Source organism: Odontesthes bonariensis, chromosome 9 (genome assembly GCF_027942865.1).
Source record: "Odontesthes bonariensis isolate fOdoBon6 chromosome 9, fOdoBon6.hap1, whole genome shotgun sequence".
In the NCBI taxonomy this organism is placed as follows: domain Eukaryota; kingdom Metazoa; phylum Chordata; class Actinopteri; order Atheriniformes; family Atherinopsidae; genus Odontesthes; species Odontesthes bonariensis.
Genome location: NC_134514.1, coordinates 8596303 through 8613893, shown reverse-complemented (window position 1 = coordinate 8613893; position 17591 = coordinate 8596303). Strand labels below are relative to the sequence as shown.

Genomic DNA, 17591 nt, shown 5'->3' with positions numbered 1-17591 from the left:
ACCAGAAAAGGGACGGAGGAAACAATATGATTCTGCGCAACGTCATTCTAACTCACGGTTTGAGAAATCAGGTAAAAATAAATTCAACATTGTTTGGGGTCGAAATACAAATAGCAACAATATTTAATAGACATTATTTACGCCTGGTGTTGTTCTGCTGTGGTAAACTAGATTATTTAATGTCACGAAATAAGACTTTCAGTGACTTCCTGGACACGTGGTACGCTCTAGACCAATAGGAAGCGGGGAAGTACGAACAACAAAAATTAACACTTTCTTTAAAAATACGTTAAATTATACACTTTATGTTGGACATATAACGTATACAATCGTTTAGTTTTAGCAAATAAAGTGGAATTAGCCTGTGTTGTTGAGGTAAATAATACCTTTTAACGACACAGACTCAGGATTGAGCTCTTCCAGCGGCCTCTAATGGAGAATAGAGATAACTACACACCTCAAACTCTGGTCCTTGTGAAAACATGTGTCATGGGTGTGATTTGGTTCTTTTGTTGAAATGAATGCCTATCACAATTATTGATGACGTTTAATCCACTACTCCACCTCTGCCCATGAAATAATTTGATGCACTGGATTGAACCTCTATTCCTTGATGGTCATTACTTTACTGCAAAAGTGGAGATGCTCACACAATTGCCTGATGTTTCAGGTGTGTTTATTCGCCTACAATCGTTTTAGCACAGCCATACTGGCCACTGCTGCTGTTCATTTTGCCCGCAATAGCAATGACATGAGCAATACCCGAAACGTTCAGGGGTGAATAAACAAAGGGGAAAAAAACTACATGATCTACTGTCATTGGGTAACGCACTACGTCTGCCGTGGCAAATTTGCATAAACTTCGAGCGAGCCCAACTTTTTGACGTGCCCAGATCCGCCGCTCGCCGTGCCGGAATCCCAGCATGCTTTGCGAGCACGGTGACAACGATCAGCCGGATGTCATTGAAGATGAACTGATGAATGCGTTGGATACGGCTTTCGCTGACGGAACAATGGACGACTAGCGTAAGTTTCCCAAAGGTATTATGTGAGGTGCAGGAACAGTTCTTCACACAGCAGTGATTTCCAGGCATGTTCTTGCAATTCCGCACTGTTTAAACTTACTGATTTAAAAACACACGCGTACAATGTAAACGAACGGAGAGAATAGCGTTTTCTCGCTAGCATTCTGCCAACATGGCGGACAGGGGCGGGGCTCTGTACTATAGCCGCTTTCGGACTGTAGGAACCTTTGGCAGTTCTAATAACCTTTTAATCCGCGGGGCCGTTTTCTCCCGTGTTCGGACATACAAGAACTCGGGGCTTTCTCCCTGAGTTCCTATAACTATTTAGCTCCTTCTCCGAGGTCGGGTCTTTTCATAGTTCTTATAGAACGAATCTAACGGAGGTGTGTGGTGGTCGGTAGCTACGCCCCACGGCTGAAATGTTTCCTCAGACACAGACACAACCGGCGGGTGTTTAATAAGTTAAACTTACACTGGTCTCATTTGTCTGCAGCGCTCTGCTCTCCTTCCTTCCTTCATGAAATGAAAAAGAATAGTCTCCTGACTCTCTGTGAGGTTTTCCAGCCTCGATATTAGACGCCTGATGTGATTGTCCATGATTAATATCACCATCATGCAGACCATAAACACAGTGGCCTCCCCGCTCTCCATATTAGCTTCTTGGTGGTGTTTTTTCTACTCTCCTTACTTTTACCGTTTTGTTTTGTGTTTGAATGTAGCGCTAAACGGCTAACGGCTAACACGTCACTGAAGCAGACGGCTGCGCGCGGTCCCGACTCATGTGCGAATGCAGACTGAAGCAGGTCCGCTGGGGAAGGATAGTTATCAAAACGAAATTCTAGGAGGGTAGTTCCCATGCTCAATACGAACTTATCACTCAGGAAACAGACTGATAACAATAGCGTTCCAGTGATTTATTTCAGGAGGTCTAAACAGAAATTATTTAAAATCTAACTGTTAGCTCGATTATTTTATTGGAAGCTCAAGAACAAGCCGGATAAATCTCAAGTTAAATAAAGTATTTATTGGTGGTCACAAGTGAAGTACATCAGCGCTGGACCAATTAATGTCCCAGATATCCAGAAACATTTCATATTTATGTTCACCTTTATCTCACAGAGGTTGTACTTAAACTCGACAAAGTATACTTGGACATTTGCAAGTGATATGAGCAGGCCATCCACCGTCTTCATAAACTGTGTGTGTGTGTGAGTGTTTTGGCCCTCATGGGCCTGAACAATATTTGCATAGTTTGCTAAACCAACGGTTTAAACGGTTACACTTGCGCGTGTTAATGAGCTAGCTAGCTTGGGGCAGCAGTCAACCGTCCTCCTGCGACAAACTCGCAAAAGTTGACAAAAAGTGTTTATTTTCGATACTTGGCAGTCTGTGTAGTGTGGAAGTTTTTCTGTGCCATCAGATTTTGAATACGAATTTCTAATACAGTATCGAATTTTTACAGCATCAAAATCAGACTTTGAATTTGAAAAACCAACAGTAGAAAAAAAAATTCAACTTCCAAAAATTCTGTGGAAAAAGAAGAACCAGAATCAACATCCGGGTAAACAGGGAGAAGCAATCGATCCCTGTCTCAATTCATCAGATCAGCTCAATAGACATTGAGTAATATCTATTACTCAATTTTATTAACACAAATGGCAAATAAAGTAAACTCACTCACTGAAGCACCATCACCCGCGTTGGTGGACATGGCTGATCTGTCCAATGGAGCATAACTTGATTGGCTGCCGTTGGATGAATTGAGACAGGGATCGATTGCTTCTCCCTGTTTACCTGGATGTTGAGTCTTGTTCTTTTTCCACAGAATTTTTGGAAGTTTAATTATTTTTTACACTGTTGGTTTTTCAAATTCAAAGTCTGATTTTGATGCTGTAAAAATTCGATATTAGAAATTCGTATTCAAACTCTGATGGCACAGAAAAACTTCCATTCCATAGTGTAGCTAAAACAATAGTTGAGAGTAGCTGTAAAGTAGTAACTTACTAACAGTTTGTTCTTGTTGTTAACCGTCAAGTGATGACGACAGGTGCGAACGACTACTAAACGTGAGTTAATTTGCACATGCGCAGACTAGCTAACCCAGTTCAGGTGAAACTGAACTGCAAAACTGTGACGTCTTATCAATACAATAAAAACAATTTAAAACATGATTATATTTTTGCAACATTCAGGTGATACCTTTTGTAAATAAAACTAAATAGTTGTACAACCCTTTTCTACAAAAAATATAGCTTATTAGGCTATCTCAATTAGCTTAATTACGGAAGCCTATAGGGGCCTTGCCTGGAGTTGTTTGTTTTGAGGCCTTTATCGCAACATATAGTGATATATCTCATGATGATCTCAATAACAGCATCAAATTAAATAACTGCAGGCAAAAGACAAATAGCATTCAAGATCTCAAAGTTAATGTGATGAGTTTGAAAATGTGTGTCTGTGTTAGCACATAAAGTTTGTAATTCAAGTTTGCTGCACTGAGTTCGGTGAATGTTCCCTCCTGAGCAAAGAAAGTGAAGTCTGTGCCTGGTGTCTCACCACACTCACTGAACGTTCTCTGACAGCAGCCTCTGACGTTTTACTCCGACTGGTGTAAAACAAGGTTTGGTTTCTTAAGATCACAAGGTGAATAAGGCTGTAAAATAATGTGTTAACACCTTTAACCATCGTTCATCATCGCTGTCATGACTTTTGGGGATGATCTATAACTTTAAGTCAAGATGCGCTTTAGTAATTAAATTCAGTTCAATTTTATTTATGTAGCACCAAATCACAACAAATGTACTCTCAAGGGTTTTCAAAGATAAAGTCCAATTAAAACCAATTTGGTGGAAATTTTAGATAGATATGAGATAAGATAAGAGGCTTTTATGATAATATCTTGCAAGACAGCAACAACACAGAGGCAAAAACAATTCAGATATAATGCACATTGTTGCGTCATCGCTCCTTGGGTATAGTTGAGCGTTCTTATCTACTTTTTTAGACAAGGTTACACACACAGCTGCAAGTACCAGCTTCCTTTCTATCCTCCTTAAAGTTGTTTTATCATATAACGAGCACACGATGCCCTCAAAAGGAAAGCGAAAAACAGCTTGGTATCTTGCAGGGGGTCATTACAGGTTATACACAGTAACACTCAATACAATGTATATAAGAATTAATTTTCCTTTACAACCAATTACAATTAAATTCACTAAAATCCAGATTTGTTCAATTTGTATGATGCAACTTAAAAGTTTGCATTGAACCATCCTGAGCGTGCACGAGGTCACTGTGGAAAGTGAAGACAACTGCTCTCTTTTAGTTTTAGTAAATGTCTGCTCCTGATTATAAACAATGGTGTCTGCGGGCAGGAACGAGAGTTTAACCAACTCCGCCTCAGGCAGTAGTTTCCCTTCAGGCGATCCCACTGTTTGTGGTGACTGGAAAACAAACTTTACTTGGGCCTGAACAAACTAAATGTGTTTACCCCTTATCTGCAGAAAACATGTAATGTCATCTCGAGTTAACAAAATCAATCAATCCATTATCCCAACAAAACAATCCTTGTCACCTCAAGATAATGATTAAAAAGATATTTCCTCTTCATACTTATTAACAAGGTCTGGCAAATCTTAACTTTGTAGATAAGATAAAAAACAATAATTAAACAAGAACAATTATTTTAAAACAGTACTAAAGCATAAAATATTACATTTAGAAAGAGATTTTTACTAAATGTAACTGTAAAAGTAGATAAAAAAAAAAAAACATCTTTGACAGTTTGATTGTACTCGTGAAGATTAAGTTTACACAATCATTCTCTCCTTTTTTATATAATGGCTGCAAGTCATGTTGCTATTTTTGATTTTGTGTCACTTTGGGTCTCCAAACTGTTTTGTATAAAGCAGCCCAACATAAAACAATATGATTATTTCTTTAAAAAATTAAATTATTTGAAATATAATGAAGGTTGATTTTTAAAAGAATCAGCAATAAACATATACTGACTTAATCAATCTTTGAAACATGGTATAAGGACAGTTCATTCAAGATTCCAAAACTTAAATGTTAGTTTCCTGTAACTGTTCTCAGTGTTTTTTTTTTTGTGTGTCCTAGAGCATTCGTGTGAATTCACGCTTCCTGTTTGACATGTTTAACCAGGTGTGTCACAACATGAATACACATTATTCAGTCTGTCCTGGTTTCATTTTGTGAACATACAGCAAGAGTGTTGAGTACTCAGAGACATATGCGTTCTTGATCCAAGGTCTTCTCTCATCGGGTGTGTGTTTGAGTGTGTTAGTGATCACACTAATGCTCAGGGCATGTTTGCTTTGTAATCCCTGGCCGAACCTGTCTGATAGGCGTGGGCTTGCTGGCGCTGACTTGCGCAGGTATGAAAAGAAGCCCAGCACAGTCCTGAGAGGAGAGAGGAGGGACACTTCAGTACTTCTGTGAGGCTCGCGCTCTCTGGTTTGTCACAAAGAACAAGGACAACTCACACTCACAGGCACTTGTGAAAAGGACAAAGGACAGGGACACTGAGGCTAGGCTGCCATGCAAAGAGAAGAAGGAGAAAGTTTCAGAATGTGAAATAACCAGGGGGAGATTCTTCTTCTGTGGTTCGACAGATGGGTCTGCAATTCTAATGTGGCACTTCAGGCTCTGCACTGTGCAAGATGTTGCTGTGTTTCTCAGCATCACACTATATATGTGGGGCTTTGGTAAGTTTTCCAACACTTTTCTAAGTTTGTGCATTTTACTGCTGTCTTTTACTGCATGCCGATCGGACAATCCTATGTTTGTTTAGCACTAAAGACATAGGATATGGGTTCAGCCCTTTCTAAAGAAACTCAAACTGAGATCTTACAGGAGAGAAAACTGGGCGCTAAAACACCAAACTCTGAGTTATTAGAGATGGGCATGTCAACACGTGGCCACACATGTACCCATGTAAGCATCTAATGGTCCTGATGTGGCTTTGAGATCTCAGTAAACAGGAGAAATGTTAGCTCTCTAATTAAGCTAAATAGTTTTTGAGAAACAGCAATAACAAAACAAACTGAAATCAAGCTACACAGAATTCTACTAAGCTTCTTAAAGTGAAATTACAGGAAAAAGAAACCTATTTTTTTTAACCGATTTCCCACAGAAACCTTGGGATTAAGTGTTAAAGGGCTATTTCTGTCCAGCTTCTTAGTCAGCTTGGAATTCTCATTTGAAATCCTTTACCTGTGCTTCATTAGGCAAACACACATCCAGCAGAACCAGATTCCTGCTGACATTTGTGTGAAAATATTTAATGAAGGGTGTGAAAAAAAAGGAATGAGGTTAATGCAGTCAACTACCTCGACATTAACTCTTAACAGCGAGTCTGACAACTTTCTTACTCCAGCAAGACAGTTGCAATTTCACAGAGAAATGACCATAATGAAACATTACTGGCTGTACTGGAATGGACTGTGTTGGGGGGGGGGGGCATTTTTTCTTTTTATGGCGCAGCACTGTGTCATGCACTTATATGTTTTTACTGTAATTACTCTGACATAAAGGTTAAACTGCAGCTAAAAGTGTGAAAGGTAAAGGTGTTATCTCTCTGCCTAGGCTCATTTTTTGTGACCTCGTGTATTTATTTGCGTCTCTTCATCCTTTTCTCTTTGTAAGCCGGAGCCATCTCCATCTATTCTCCCCAGAGGAGCCTCACCAGGTCCGTGCTGGAGGATGTGTTCTTCTCAGTGGACTTTAATTGCAGCGGGAACCCTACCATACAATGGACCTTTATGTCAGGATTGGTGAGCCGAGATATAGGGACTTGGCAGCCGAGGCTGTACACCAACATAACTGTAGATTACAAAAGCAGAGTGAAGCCCTTTGAAAATGGTTCAATGGCTCTGTCGGACCTGCGGCTGCAGGATGCTGGATACTATGTGGTCACTGTCACAGACCCAGCAGGAAGCAGCAAGGATGTCGGGTTTGTCCTGAAAGTGAATGGTGAGTGCATCTGAACCTCTGTGTATGGCACTACCAAAGCAAACAGGGTTTTCCAGAAACCCAATTTAACCTGAATCGGACACATTTTCTCTTACAGAAGAGGGAAAGCTGCATTGGTTCAAGGACACTGTCAATTCTTCCTTTCATGTTTTAGTATCTGTCACAAAAGCTAAGCAGCAGAAAATCAGATAAGATTGAGAACTTGATAAAGAACAGGATAAAACAAGCGCCGATTATCCTCTGTGATATAAAAACAGCCTCAGTCTTAAGTTTCATCTGTGAATCCACGCCCTGCCCAAGTTTCCCAACATGTCTGTGGATACGGTACCACCAGGATTTAAAAATGTACCATTCCCATCATTTTATATTTGTTTTAACAGAACATGTTAACATTTATTTTTACCTTTTATAGTAAATAGACCCTTTCACATATGGCTCTTGTTAGTTTTGTTCATCTAAACATTGATACACTTACACACCCTGAGCGGCCCTTAGGAGCCACATGGCAATGAGCTCATTTGCGGCACAACTGCTCAGCCTCCTGAGTCCCAGCTCCTCGCTGTTGGTGATGTGGAAATCTGTTTCACAGGTGGACACATGAATCCTGGATGGCCTGGCCAGGGTGCAGAGATCCCAGTAGTGTTATAATGTTGCTGCAGACACCCAGCCACAGGATGACCACCATTCATTCACCTGGTTTCTTTAGTTTCTTCTGTGTGGGCCATCCTCAGACAGGGGGCTCATTTCTTCTGTCACATTGTGCAAACATGTCATAAAGGTTTCACTTTGTGGCCCTTTAGCAGTCCTTTACCACAGTTTTTAGGAGAGATCAAAGAGTTTGTCTACTCACTTGTGCAGTGAGCAATGCTCTTTGTTGAAATCCAGTGAAGCATGACAGGAGAATGACCATTTATCTGATTTTTCTTTCAGAAAACAGGTAAAACGTACAAAAGAAATCTTATTAAATCAAGAATTTTGTGTATTTGAGTTTTTTTTCATGACTGTTTAATCCACCAAGCTGCCATGACAACGTATCTCAGTATCAACAGCATCTTCAAATAGAGTATGATCTTTAGTTGAACTATTTGTATAAACAAATGAAAGATGGTGTTGAGAGAGCAAACGGAAACCCGAGAGAAAATACACATGAAATGTTTCCTTCATTACATGAATGAAGAGGTCAGAAAAGGAAGGATGATATTGTAAAAGATTTAAAAGATTTCAACATGATCGATTATGAAATCAAAATTACAGGACACATTGCTGTTTATCAAGAATTCATTCATCTTAAATGAAGAAAATATGACTTCTGACATGGAAACCGGTTAATCCTGTGAGATGAGCATTTGGTTTCTGTTGTTCGTAAGAAAGAAAAAACAATAAAAACACAAAAATAAAAGAGAAGTGTGCGTGTAGAAACGCTCACCCCTCCACGATGATCTCAACTTTCATCTTTAGCTGCTTTAAAGACGCCTTTCGGTGCCCAAAGGGTTTAACTGTGGTGGAGACTTTACCCCAGCATCTGCTTCTTTAACACATGTCAGATATTCATCACTAAACAACATAAAAAGTTAACTTTGATAAACATTAACAACCTGATATGGAATTCTAGTCTTACAAAAAAGCCTTGTGGAGTAGCCTACTGTCTGAAGTAAACCTGAGCGAGCTCCTGTGTTTCTGTCCTCAGAGGTGCTGTTTGAGGATCTTCAGTACCTGTCTGTCTCGGCCTTGGCACTGGCCTTCGTGGCTAGCCTTCTCATGCTGGCCATGTGGCTGCTACACAAGGCCTGCAGGAAGATAAAGGCGTGGAGACGCAGGAAACAGATGCCAGGTAGAGTATTGTAATTTTCACTTACAGTATCTATCTTTTGTCTGTTTAATTAAGGATCAAACTCACGCAGTAATATCATAATTTAATTACCAGATGGGACAGACGTTATCTGATTAGTGTAAATAAAACGGTTGCATGCAATTAGTATAAATGCGTCCTTTTACATTGGAGCGGATGTGGAAAATCTTTTGGATGGGAATGAATGTAGGTTGATGTTATCTGTTGTGCCTTCATGTGTGGGTGTGTCAGAGTCTGAAGGTCAGTTAGGTTCTATTATTGCTTTATTACAAGGTTGTTGTTGTTGTTTGTTTCTGAGTTAAAGTTTTATCTTCTCTTTTTGCAGAAAATGATGCAACGGAGCTGCAGCCTCTTTGATGGACCTGCGCACCGTCTCTGCCGCAGAAATAAGTCTGAAACTGTTCCAACACGTCAGTGTTGCAACACAAGGAGCTATATTTAAAGCAGGGATGTTGTGGGCGTACAGTTAGCTAATTTAAGCTCGGGAGATGGCTCGTCATTGATTCAAACCTGCATGATGTTTACATTTTGTACTGAACGTACATTTAAAGCTCCCTGAAGATGACACTGGAATAATTGGAAATATCTCACCCATAAAACCAAACTGTATTTATTGTTAGAGTTAATCAACTAAGTCATGTTATTTCACTAAATATGTGACAAACAACATTAAATGATAAAACAACCGGCGAGTTGATAGAAGTTAAACCTCAAACGTGTTTTATTCCTGAAACTCAGACACAAAAGATGAAGGAAGAATCCAGAAACTTCAGATCAGTTCACTAGAAATACAGTGAAGCGTTTACCTGAACTTCCAGGTGAACTCCCTAATCTACATCTTCATTTAAATATTTGCACAAATGCACAGACTGTACACAAACTGAGGTTTACACACTCTACGATTCCTCAAAATCAGAGCAGGCAGCTGATGTTACTGCAGGTTAAAGGAGTCCATGAGCTGTGCTAAACAAAAAGCCGGTGTCATGACCGTAAAACCTACATGCTGCCATTTAACTGTATATAATCCGTGACTGAGTGAGAAGTCAGCACAGAGAGGGTACATCTAAGGACATGGAGTCAGAGCAGCCATGAGGAGCTCCATCTTGTAGACGAAGTTGCGTCCCTCCATCCTGCTCCAGTGCACCTCTTTGTAGGGCCCTCTGAGGTGGCTCCACTTGCCGTCCTGGATGACGTCACTCTTTGGCAGTTCTTTGGTCTGGCTGCGGGGAAACTGCACCAGCACTTTGCAGCCGCTCTCTGGGCCGTTACGCACTAACAACAAACAAAAACAAACATTACTTACAAGGTCGACAACAATCTGCTTCTGTTAATACTTTATTTGCATAATTTAAGGTTATATGAAGATATTCAGCAATGCTTTGTCAGGTGGCCTGGACGCAGGAATGTGTGATGGTGACATGATGGATTCCAGGCATTCTTCTGCGATTAGATTTCATAATGATTCCTCAACCTGCCCCGATTTATTACTACTAAGAGTATAATGTGAGGAAGTGCCATCTATGTTCAGGGAAAAAGGGGAAGTTGAGCCTATTGATACAAAATGCAACAGGTGTGACTTCTCCTGCACCGAACTCTTACTCAATTCAAGCAAATGTCAGGCTGCTTTCACCGAATAGAAGGCAGTGTCTTTAATAGACGAAGAGGTTTTATACGTCAAGCCAACAATCAGCTGTCAGAGACGTCGGCAGAGTCAGTCAACATTTGTTTATTTCTGGGGGTAAGAATGGGTACATAGTTTCTAACGAGTTAAGACTCTTTGGACATGCGAACAGTCCTATTCACAAAAACGTTTGGCTCGGCTGTGCCAAGCGTCCCTCCATGGTTATGTAATAATCTGCAGTACGACTGCAAAGTCTCCCCTAAAACCAAGCATCCAGGTTGTTCTTCTACCCCTCATCCTGTTTGTCTGGTATAAAAATGAATGCTGCATGCTGTTGGTTGCAGAGGGAACAAGTAGAGCTTGTAAACTGGTGAGGATGACGAAATTTACACATTCACACAGGCCTTGTGGCAAAAAAAACAAAAAAAAAACCCTTTTCAATTGTTTTTGTTTTTTTTCCAAGAATATTTAACATGTGGCATAAACACGTTAAATGTCAAATAAGAACATAAATGCACAAAACTACAAATGTCTTAATAAAAATCTAAACACAGGTTTTTGGACGGTTCAAAAGAACTGAACCAATAATGACCTAACATTAAGCAAACATTGCTCACATTCCTTCGTTAAAGGTTTTGGCTGAAAAAGAACACAAGCTCACTTTGTCAGTCCTTTGTGTTAGAGAGAAGAACCAGAATCAACCTGTGAACGGTGCAGTTACAGCCTGCAGTACGCATCTTAAACAGGTGAAGTAACACAACCACAGCGTGAGTGTGGGTTGAGTTTATTTTTTGTGTATCTCTGCTGTAAACCACAGTTAACTGTGTCTGGGTGTAACACGGGTGTCCAACAGCTCATTATTGTGCCTGAACGCCTCCTGAGCACTGCAGGCACAGCTTTAAGAACAACACAATAGCAGCAGTAAAGCTGTTATAATGTAATAATTAATTTTCCGTAATATTCTTTATGATATGTATACATTGATAGCACTGTGACAGAAAGGTTGAATGAGTATTTTGACCTCTGGGTAAACCCAGCCCAGTCTCACCTGAGATGGCGTACTCTCCGTTGGGAGAAGCTACTGTGACGGCGGAGGCGTTTCCGATGCTCTCCACGGGGCCGAGGCCGACATGGTTACTGAAGCTTTGCACGTGCCAGCCCATCACTTTGGCCAGCTGCTGGACTGCATGCACCTGATGCTGCGACATCTGTAACAAGGACCCACCGACTTACGTGACTGGACAACAAACAATTGACCTTTATCACACAGATGTGGTGTCGCACAGATTCTGGGGAAAGTATCTGTGGTACCTGTGAGAGGAGGAAGTCCTGCAGCTCCTGTTCCTGGTGCGACAGCGTGACGACGCGCCCATCTCGGTGCACCACTCTGATTTGCTCGACCCCGATGTTGAGCTGCAGCTGAATGGATCTAAGCGCACAAAACATGTTAAGCTCATGTAATTTGTCATATGTGGCAGTCAATCACACAATATAATTTCCCCACTCGCCCACTTACTTGCAGATCTGCTCATAGCCCTGCGAGGTGATGAGCACCTTGACACTGGACTCATACACGTCGTTGATATTGGACCAGTGAGCCTGGATCTGGGGGTCTTCAATCCGACTGGCCAAGCTATCTATGGTCCGTGCAGTCCTGTTGACCACAAGCACAAAATTGTGACAGCTGAGGCAGGGCTTTGTTAGACATTCTGCACAGCTGGGAATCTCCCTTAAAGGCAGAAGCCTAAATTCTCTGAGCAACTTTTGTCCCAATAATCCCTCTAAAGAGAAGGTGAGATTTGGGGTTTGTCAGACTGTTTTTCTTTGAAGATGGAAATTAAGATTATAATTAAATGCTTCAACAAAGTTCCCGTAAGCTTAGTTAAAAAAATGTTTAAGGAAAAGGACTCTCTCTCTTAAAAGCTGACTTTAAACTTTTCATTAAATAAAGTCATAAACACATTTTTTTCTTCCACCTCAGACAAATATGTTTCCGTCTGTATAATTATTCTTTTTATTCAATAATATGTTCGACATGTACGTGTACTTATCTTAAAAACCTTAAAACTATCAATAATCTGGCTGTTACAATAACAAAATTTAATCTTACAATGTAACTTCCTCTAGGAACACAGATCAGAGAAGGTTAAGCCTGCCATCTACTGGTCAAATTGGGTACTGCACACTGGACCTTGTCCTCACTACTGGTTATATGTGGATCATTTCAAATGGTAATATTTACTTGCGGAACTGAACAAGATGTTTGAATCCTCAAATGTTGCATACCACACAATAACTGACGCTGGCAACAGTTTCTGCAAATATAAACTCAGATATTCAAGCTGGTGTTACCTGCTACGTAGGAAGATGTGTTTGGCCTGTTTGATGACCTTCTCCAGGAGCCCCTCGTTCTGCTGCAAGTTAGAGATTTCCGTCTTGTCGTAGGCCAGTGGCCCCGCTAGGCGCAGGCGTTTGTGGGCAAAGGGAGCGTTGGCAGGATGCGGCAGGACCACAGAAGTCAGCTGATGTTTGTGGAACTACAACAGAAACAAGCTTGTTCATTTAAATCAGAACTGATCATCATGAATGAGGGGAAACAGTATTCATAAAGCTGCCAATTACACAGTAAAACTGATATAATCTAAAATGTAGTTACAATTTTGATATCTCAATTCTATTCTGACCTTAATTTGGCATTTCATTATTTTTCCTATGTTGTATTAGCTTTGGAACAAAAGCCTTTTTTAACAGTAATGACATACATGTAATAGTAATTGTTACAGGATTTGTTTAAGCATATACACAAAGATTTTGTTATGTCAGAGTTTTAAAAAAGTAGACATGAAATTTCATTAAATAAAATTTTAAATGAGATTATCTGACATTTCACTGATGAAAAATAAAATCAGTATTCGGTCTCTGAAATTTTGTATTTCAATACTTCAATTAATTGAGATTTTCTGTCTGACACGCTAATAAAAATGTATATGTAGTAAGTTGATTTATCTGCCAGTACAGTCAACAGATAAGACTCTTCTTCTGTGGGGTTTCAGAGCAGATGCTAATATCATTTTGTGCCAAAAAGATGGATAGAAAACTGCTATTTTTACAATATTCTGTAAAAACTGTTGCAATATTCCAAAGGGAATCGCATCCCTTTGCCAAGAAAAGAAGCAGATTGTGGGTCCAGGCCATTTAAAGGGTGAATTGGCCATTCCACAACCATCTTCAATCTAAGTTAGAGTCATTCAGAAATATTGACAACATTTCAACTCCTAACTCTAAAATGGCATTTTAGGATTGAGTATAACACCTTCAGGAGATAAATTCTCTCTGATCAATCGTCTCTGTTTTCAGGTCATCCTTTAATATCGGCTCAGAAGAAGATCACAGAAGAAGACTTCCCGTCTTACCTCTCTTATCAGTTGATGCAGATTATGTTCCAGTACATAAAGATGATCATCTGGGTTCGGTTTCTCTGGAGACACCCGATTGTTTTTCTTCTCACCCGTAGAGTGGCACAGTGAGATGGACAGCTGCAGACCTACAATATTTAGATAGATCACATTGACAAACACAGGCTGTGTTTTTTCTATGCTTCCATACAGTACTTTTTTTTTTTAATTTAAGATAATAGGCAGGTTCTACAAGGGGAAAAAAATGTAATCCGTCTCATGGATCCAACCAAACCTTACCAGTGGAAAACCAACACCTCCTAATAAGACATGAACTCCATCTCCCGAGTGTTTTATGATTTTAACTATAATTTGCTCAAACCATTTGTTAATTTTTAAGACATGTTTTTAATGTGAGACACTCCGCAGGATGTACCTGTAGTGATAAAAAAATACTGAGCATGTTTCATAACTTAAGCCACAAATTCACACATATTAACACATACTAATGCATGGTTACGTCCAACAGAACAAAGACCCCATCTGTGTTTGGACAGTTTGATGCAGTCAGGAGAGTTCTGACCTGGGAAGGGCTGCGAGATGATCTGATTCTTCACAACAATGTGAGGAATCTGGGACTTAATCTGGACTGCTTCTCTGGACAGCTGAGCAAAGATCTCCTTACAGAGCAAAACGTTCTGAGCCCCTTCCAGTTTCACGTGCCACGCCTGCGCACCTGAACACAGATGAAAGATAGGAAAGGAGAGCATGACGGAGAGAAGAAAGATTGGGTGAAGAGATTGTGAAGAGGTAATGGAAATACGGGGTGAGGAAAAAAACAGTATGGATATGTATTCCAATAATTCAAGGACTGGATGAACTAGTTTTAAAGGTTTATGTGGTTTTGTATGTTTCTGTGTTGGACCATACCAGCTTTGATTTTTTGTGGTCTCCTGAACAGGTTGACGGTTCCCAGATCACCGATGTCTGGAGCTTGTTTTTGAATGGACACCTGAAGATGTAAATGTTGGAATAAATCATTTTTATCTCCAACATTTATCAGTGGCTCAATATGATAATTTCCTTTCATTCATTTCCCCTCAAACCAATAATCCACATCTAAGCAGTTCCTCTGACCTTGATGTAAGCTGATCCTTCCAAGTCACTGGGGATCTGGACATCCAGGGGGCAGTAGTCATCAGGCATCTTTTTGTCTGGATCAATGTCAGTGTTTTTGATCACCTCAAATGTGCCATGGTGAGGAAAAAGGGAACCTGCACAGGCAAATATGTTAACTATAGGTTACGCACAAGTTACTATGTAGAGCATAGAGAAATGACAGATTTGTTTGTGAAGCCTTTTTCTCACCAGCGCTCCGGTAGCTGAGGTCTCCGAGGATCTTGTCTCCCACTTTGCGTAATTTCCACTGTGAACGGAGTCGCAGCAGCTCAGAGTTGAAGTCTCGCTGCCTCCTGTTCTCTTGGTTCTCTGCGAGTGATTTATTGAGCTTCTCTGCTCCCTTCAGGAGAAGCTGTGCTGCTGTGGCCAACGATTTCTTTTTACTGATCAGCTGGAACACCTGGGGCGTCTGCAGAGGGGTAGACATACTTTTTTTCTTTTTAGAATAGAACTGAATATCTGAATAAATAATTAACCATCTGCTAGAGAGGGAATGTGAATCTCTTAGAAATTAATTTAGATGTTTAGCAAAGTGGTGACAGGGATATTTTATAGATCCTTACCTTGCCAGCGTTCGGATCATGGGATACTGGATCTAAGGCCATGTGCTTCTTCTCCTTCACCACACTGAGCACATCATAGAGCACACACATCTCTGTCAGGGAACTGCGCAGGTTGTTACGCACCGAGTCCCAGGGCCAAAGAGATGGCTGAAACTTCACTGTTCCTGAGAAAGGAAACCACAAATCAGCTGAGTAAAGTCCTTTTATCATTTTGTTTTGAATCAGTCCATCATACACACACACACATATATATATATATATATATATATATATATATATATGTATTAGAGAGAGAGAGAAAGTGAAGAAGAAGAAGAATCTACATTTGCCAACATGCTACGACAGACAAAAGAATTAGATTTCTGCATTTAACCCTTCTGAAGTTGTGACCACATTAGGAGCATTGAGCAAAGTCAGGAGACAGTCAACACACACCAAGATCAGTGGGCAGCTATAGTTCCAGCACAAGGGGAGCAACTAGGGGGGTGTGGTACCTTGCTCAAAGACACCTCAGCAGAGTCTGAGAAGCTGAACAGCTGATCGTTCACTGGCCTATAACCCACAGTTTCCTGACAATCAGGGAAGCAACAACTTCTTGGTTGTTTTACTTGAACATCTTCAAAGTTCTTAACTCTTTTAGGTTGCTACCTTCTACTTATTATACAGAATACGACTGAGACAGGCTGATGTGCTGAAAAATCTCAGAATAAACTATATTGATTTTTTTTTTAAATATTATCAACTTGCATTTATAAAGAACAGGACCATTACTGTTAGGAATTGGAGTAATGTATAAAATAAGAAGAAAAATACAATCTGTTATGTTGCTGTAATTTCACTTTGGCAAATTCTCAGATCCTGCCTTGAATTGACTTGGGAATAAGATGTATTAACAATTTATTTTGTCTGAAATACAAGTCTAGAAACGTATTTGTTGAACCAACAAAGAGGCCTCAGCTCTAATTCAAAGATTAAACTGAGCTGTTTAGCAGTCTGATAGTTTTAACAGAACAGTTTTTGATCAGTTATAGCTGGCTTTAGATTTTCTCTGCTTAATCTTTAGCACATCTTACCTTCTTCTTCCTCCTGCTCCTGCTTGCTCCACTCCCGGTCCCTGGGCTCTACCTCGACCCCATCTCCCTCAGAGTCGGATCCCTGGTTGAAGTCAATTCTTTGCGCCAACTTTGCAAGGTTCTGGGACATGGACAGCGGGGGAACGTAGGTTTCTGTCCCGTCCAGAGCCACTTCCTGCACCTGCTTCTCACAGGTAGACTCCACGCTGACCCTCACTGCCGGACCACCAGACATGATGACAGGCCTGAGACGAGAAGCAGAGATACAGTCATCAAATGTGCTTTTCTGCGTGGCGCTTTACATGACCAGTCCGACTTTTTTCAAGACAGTTTGAAGAAAAATAGACAAAGAAAGTGGACTGAAAAGTAACCATGTACTTCAATTTATGAGAAATCTGTCATTAAATAATGTCCAATACCAACAGATAGGCCGACTTGTCTTTAACATGCTAGTCTTAGTAACGACATAAATAATTTTCATTCATAATAGCTGTATTTATTTGGCGTCCTGCGTCAAACTAGCATTGCTAGCTTGCCTTAGCCTTTTGCTAATCTAACAGGATGAAGAAAGACCCCGGAGTTTGTCAGATCATTTTAAATTACGTCATGAGTTCGGTTCGAATAAGCCTCACCTCTGGTATTCAAAATAGTCAAGAAAATAAACAGTTATTCACTTAAGTTAGTTGCAGTATATTCCCAAGTAGCGTTGCTTGTAGTTAATTATTTTTACTAGCCACATACCGGAACCAGTGCAACCAATTTACTGTCCCCCTCGTTTTATTCTTAACAACCACTAAACCAGGTTGCAGTATTAAAACATTTTACGCTCCTATTTTCTATTCCATTTTATCTTAGTGTAATTTCTGGTTGCAACATATAGATACCTATAGGT

General features: G+C 40.3%; 2 protein-coding genes across 3 annotated transcripts; one reads left to right on the top strand and one right to left on the bottom strand.

The window, feature by feature from the left end:
• The first annotated feature begins 5254 nt into the window (after positions 1 to 5254).
• Positions 5255 to 9576, top strand: vstm5 (V-set and transmembrane domain containing 5). Its single transcript, XM_075472972.1, has 4 exons — positions 5255 to 5752; positions 6693 to 7019; positions 8707 to 8850; positions 9194 to 9576. The coding sequence occupies exons 1-4, from the start codon at positions 5677 to 5679 to the stop codon at positions 9223 to 9225; spliced, it is 579 nt and encodes a 192-aa protein (XP_075329087.1). The 5' UTR covers positions 5255 to 5676; the 3' UTR covers positions 9226 to 9576.
• med17 (mediator complex subunit 17) lies at positions 9566 to 17468 on the bottom strand. Of its 2 annotated transcripts, none has more exons than XM_075472969.1 (13): positions 17332 to 17468; positions 16700 to 16944; positions 15627 to 15790; positions 15253 to 15472; positions 15022 to 15158; positions 14815 to 14896; positions 14468 to 14620; positions 13903 to 14033; positions 12842 to 13026; positions 12006 to 12143; positions 11801 to 11918; positions 11538 to 11697; positions 9566 to 10140 (listed from the first exon to the last, which is right to left on the bottom strand). In XM_075472969.1, exons 2-13 carry the CDS (start codon positions 16932 to 16934, stop codon positions 9932 to 9934), a joined length of 1932 nt encoding a protein of 643 aa, XP_075329084.1. In that variant the 5' UTR covers positions 16935 to 16944; positions 17332 to 17468; the 3' UTR covers positions 9566 to 9931. The 2 variants fall into 2 exon arrangements, with proteins under 2 accessions (XP_075329084.1, XP_075329086.1); XM_075472971.1 differs by having other exon boundaries at positions 17374 to 17451.
• Positions 17469 to 17591: the final 123 nt, after the last annotated feature.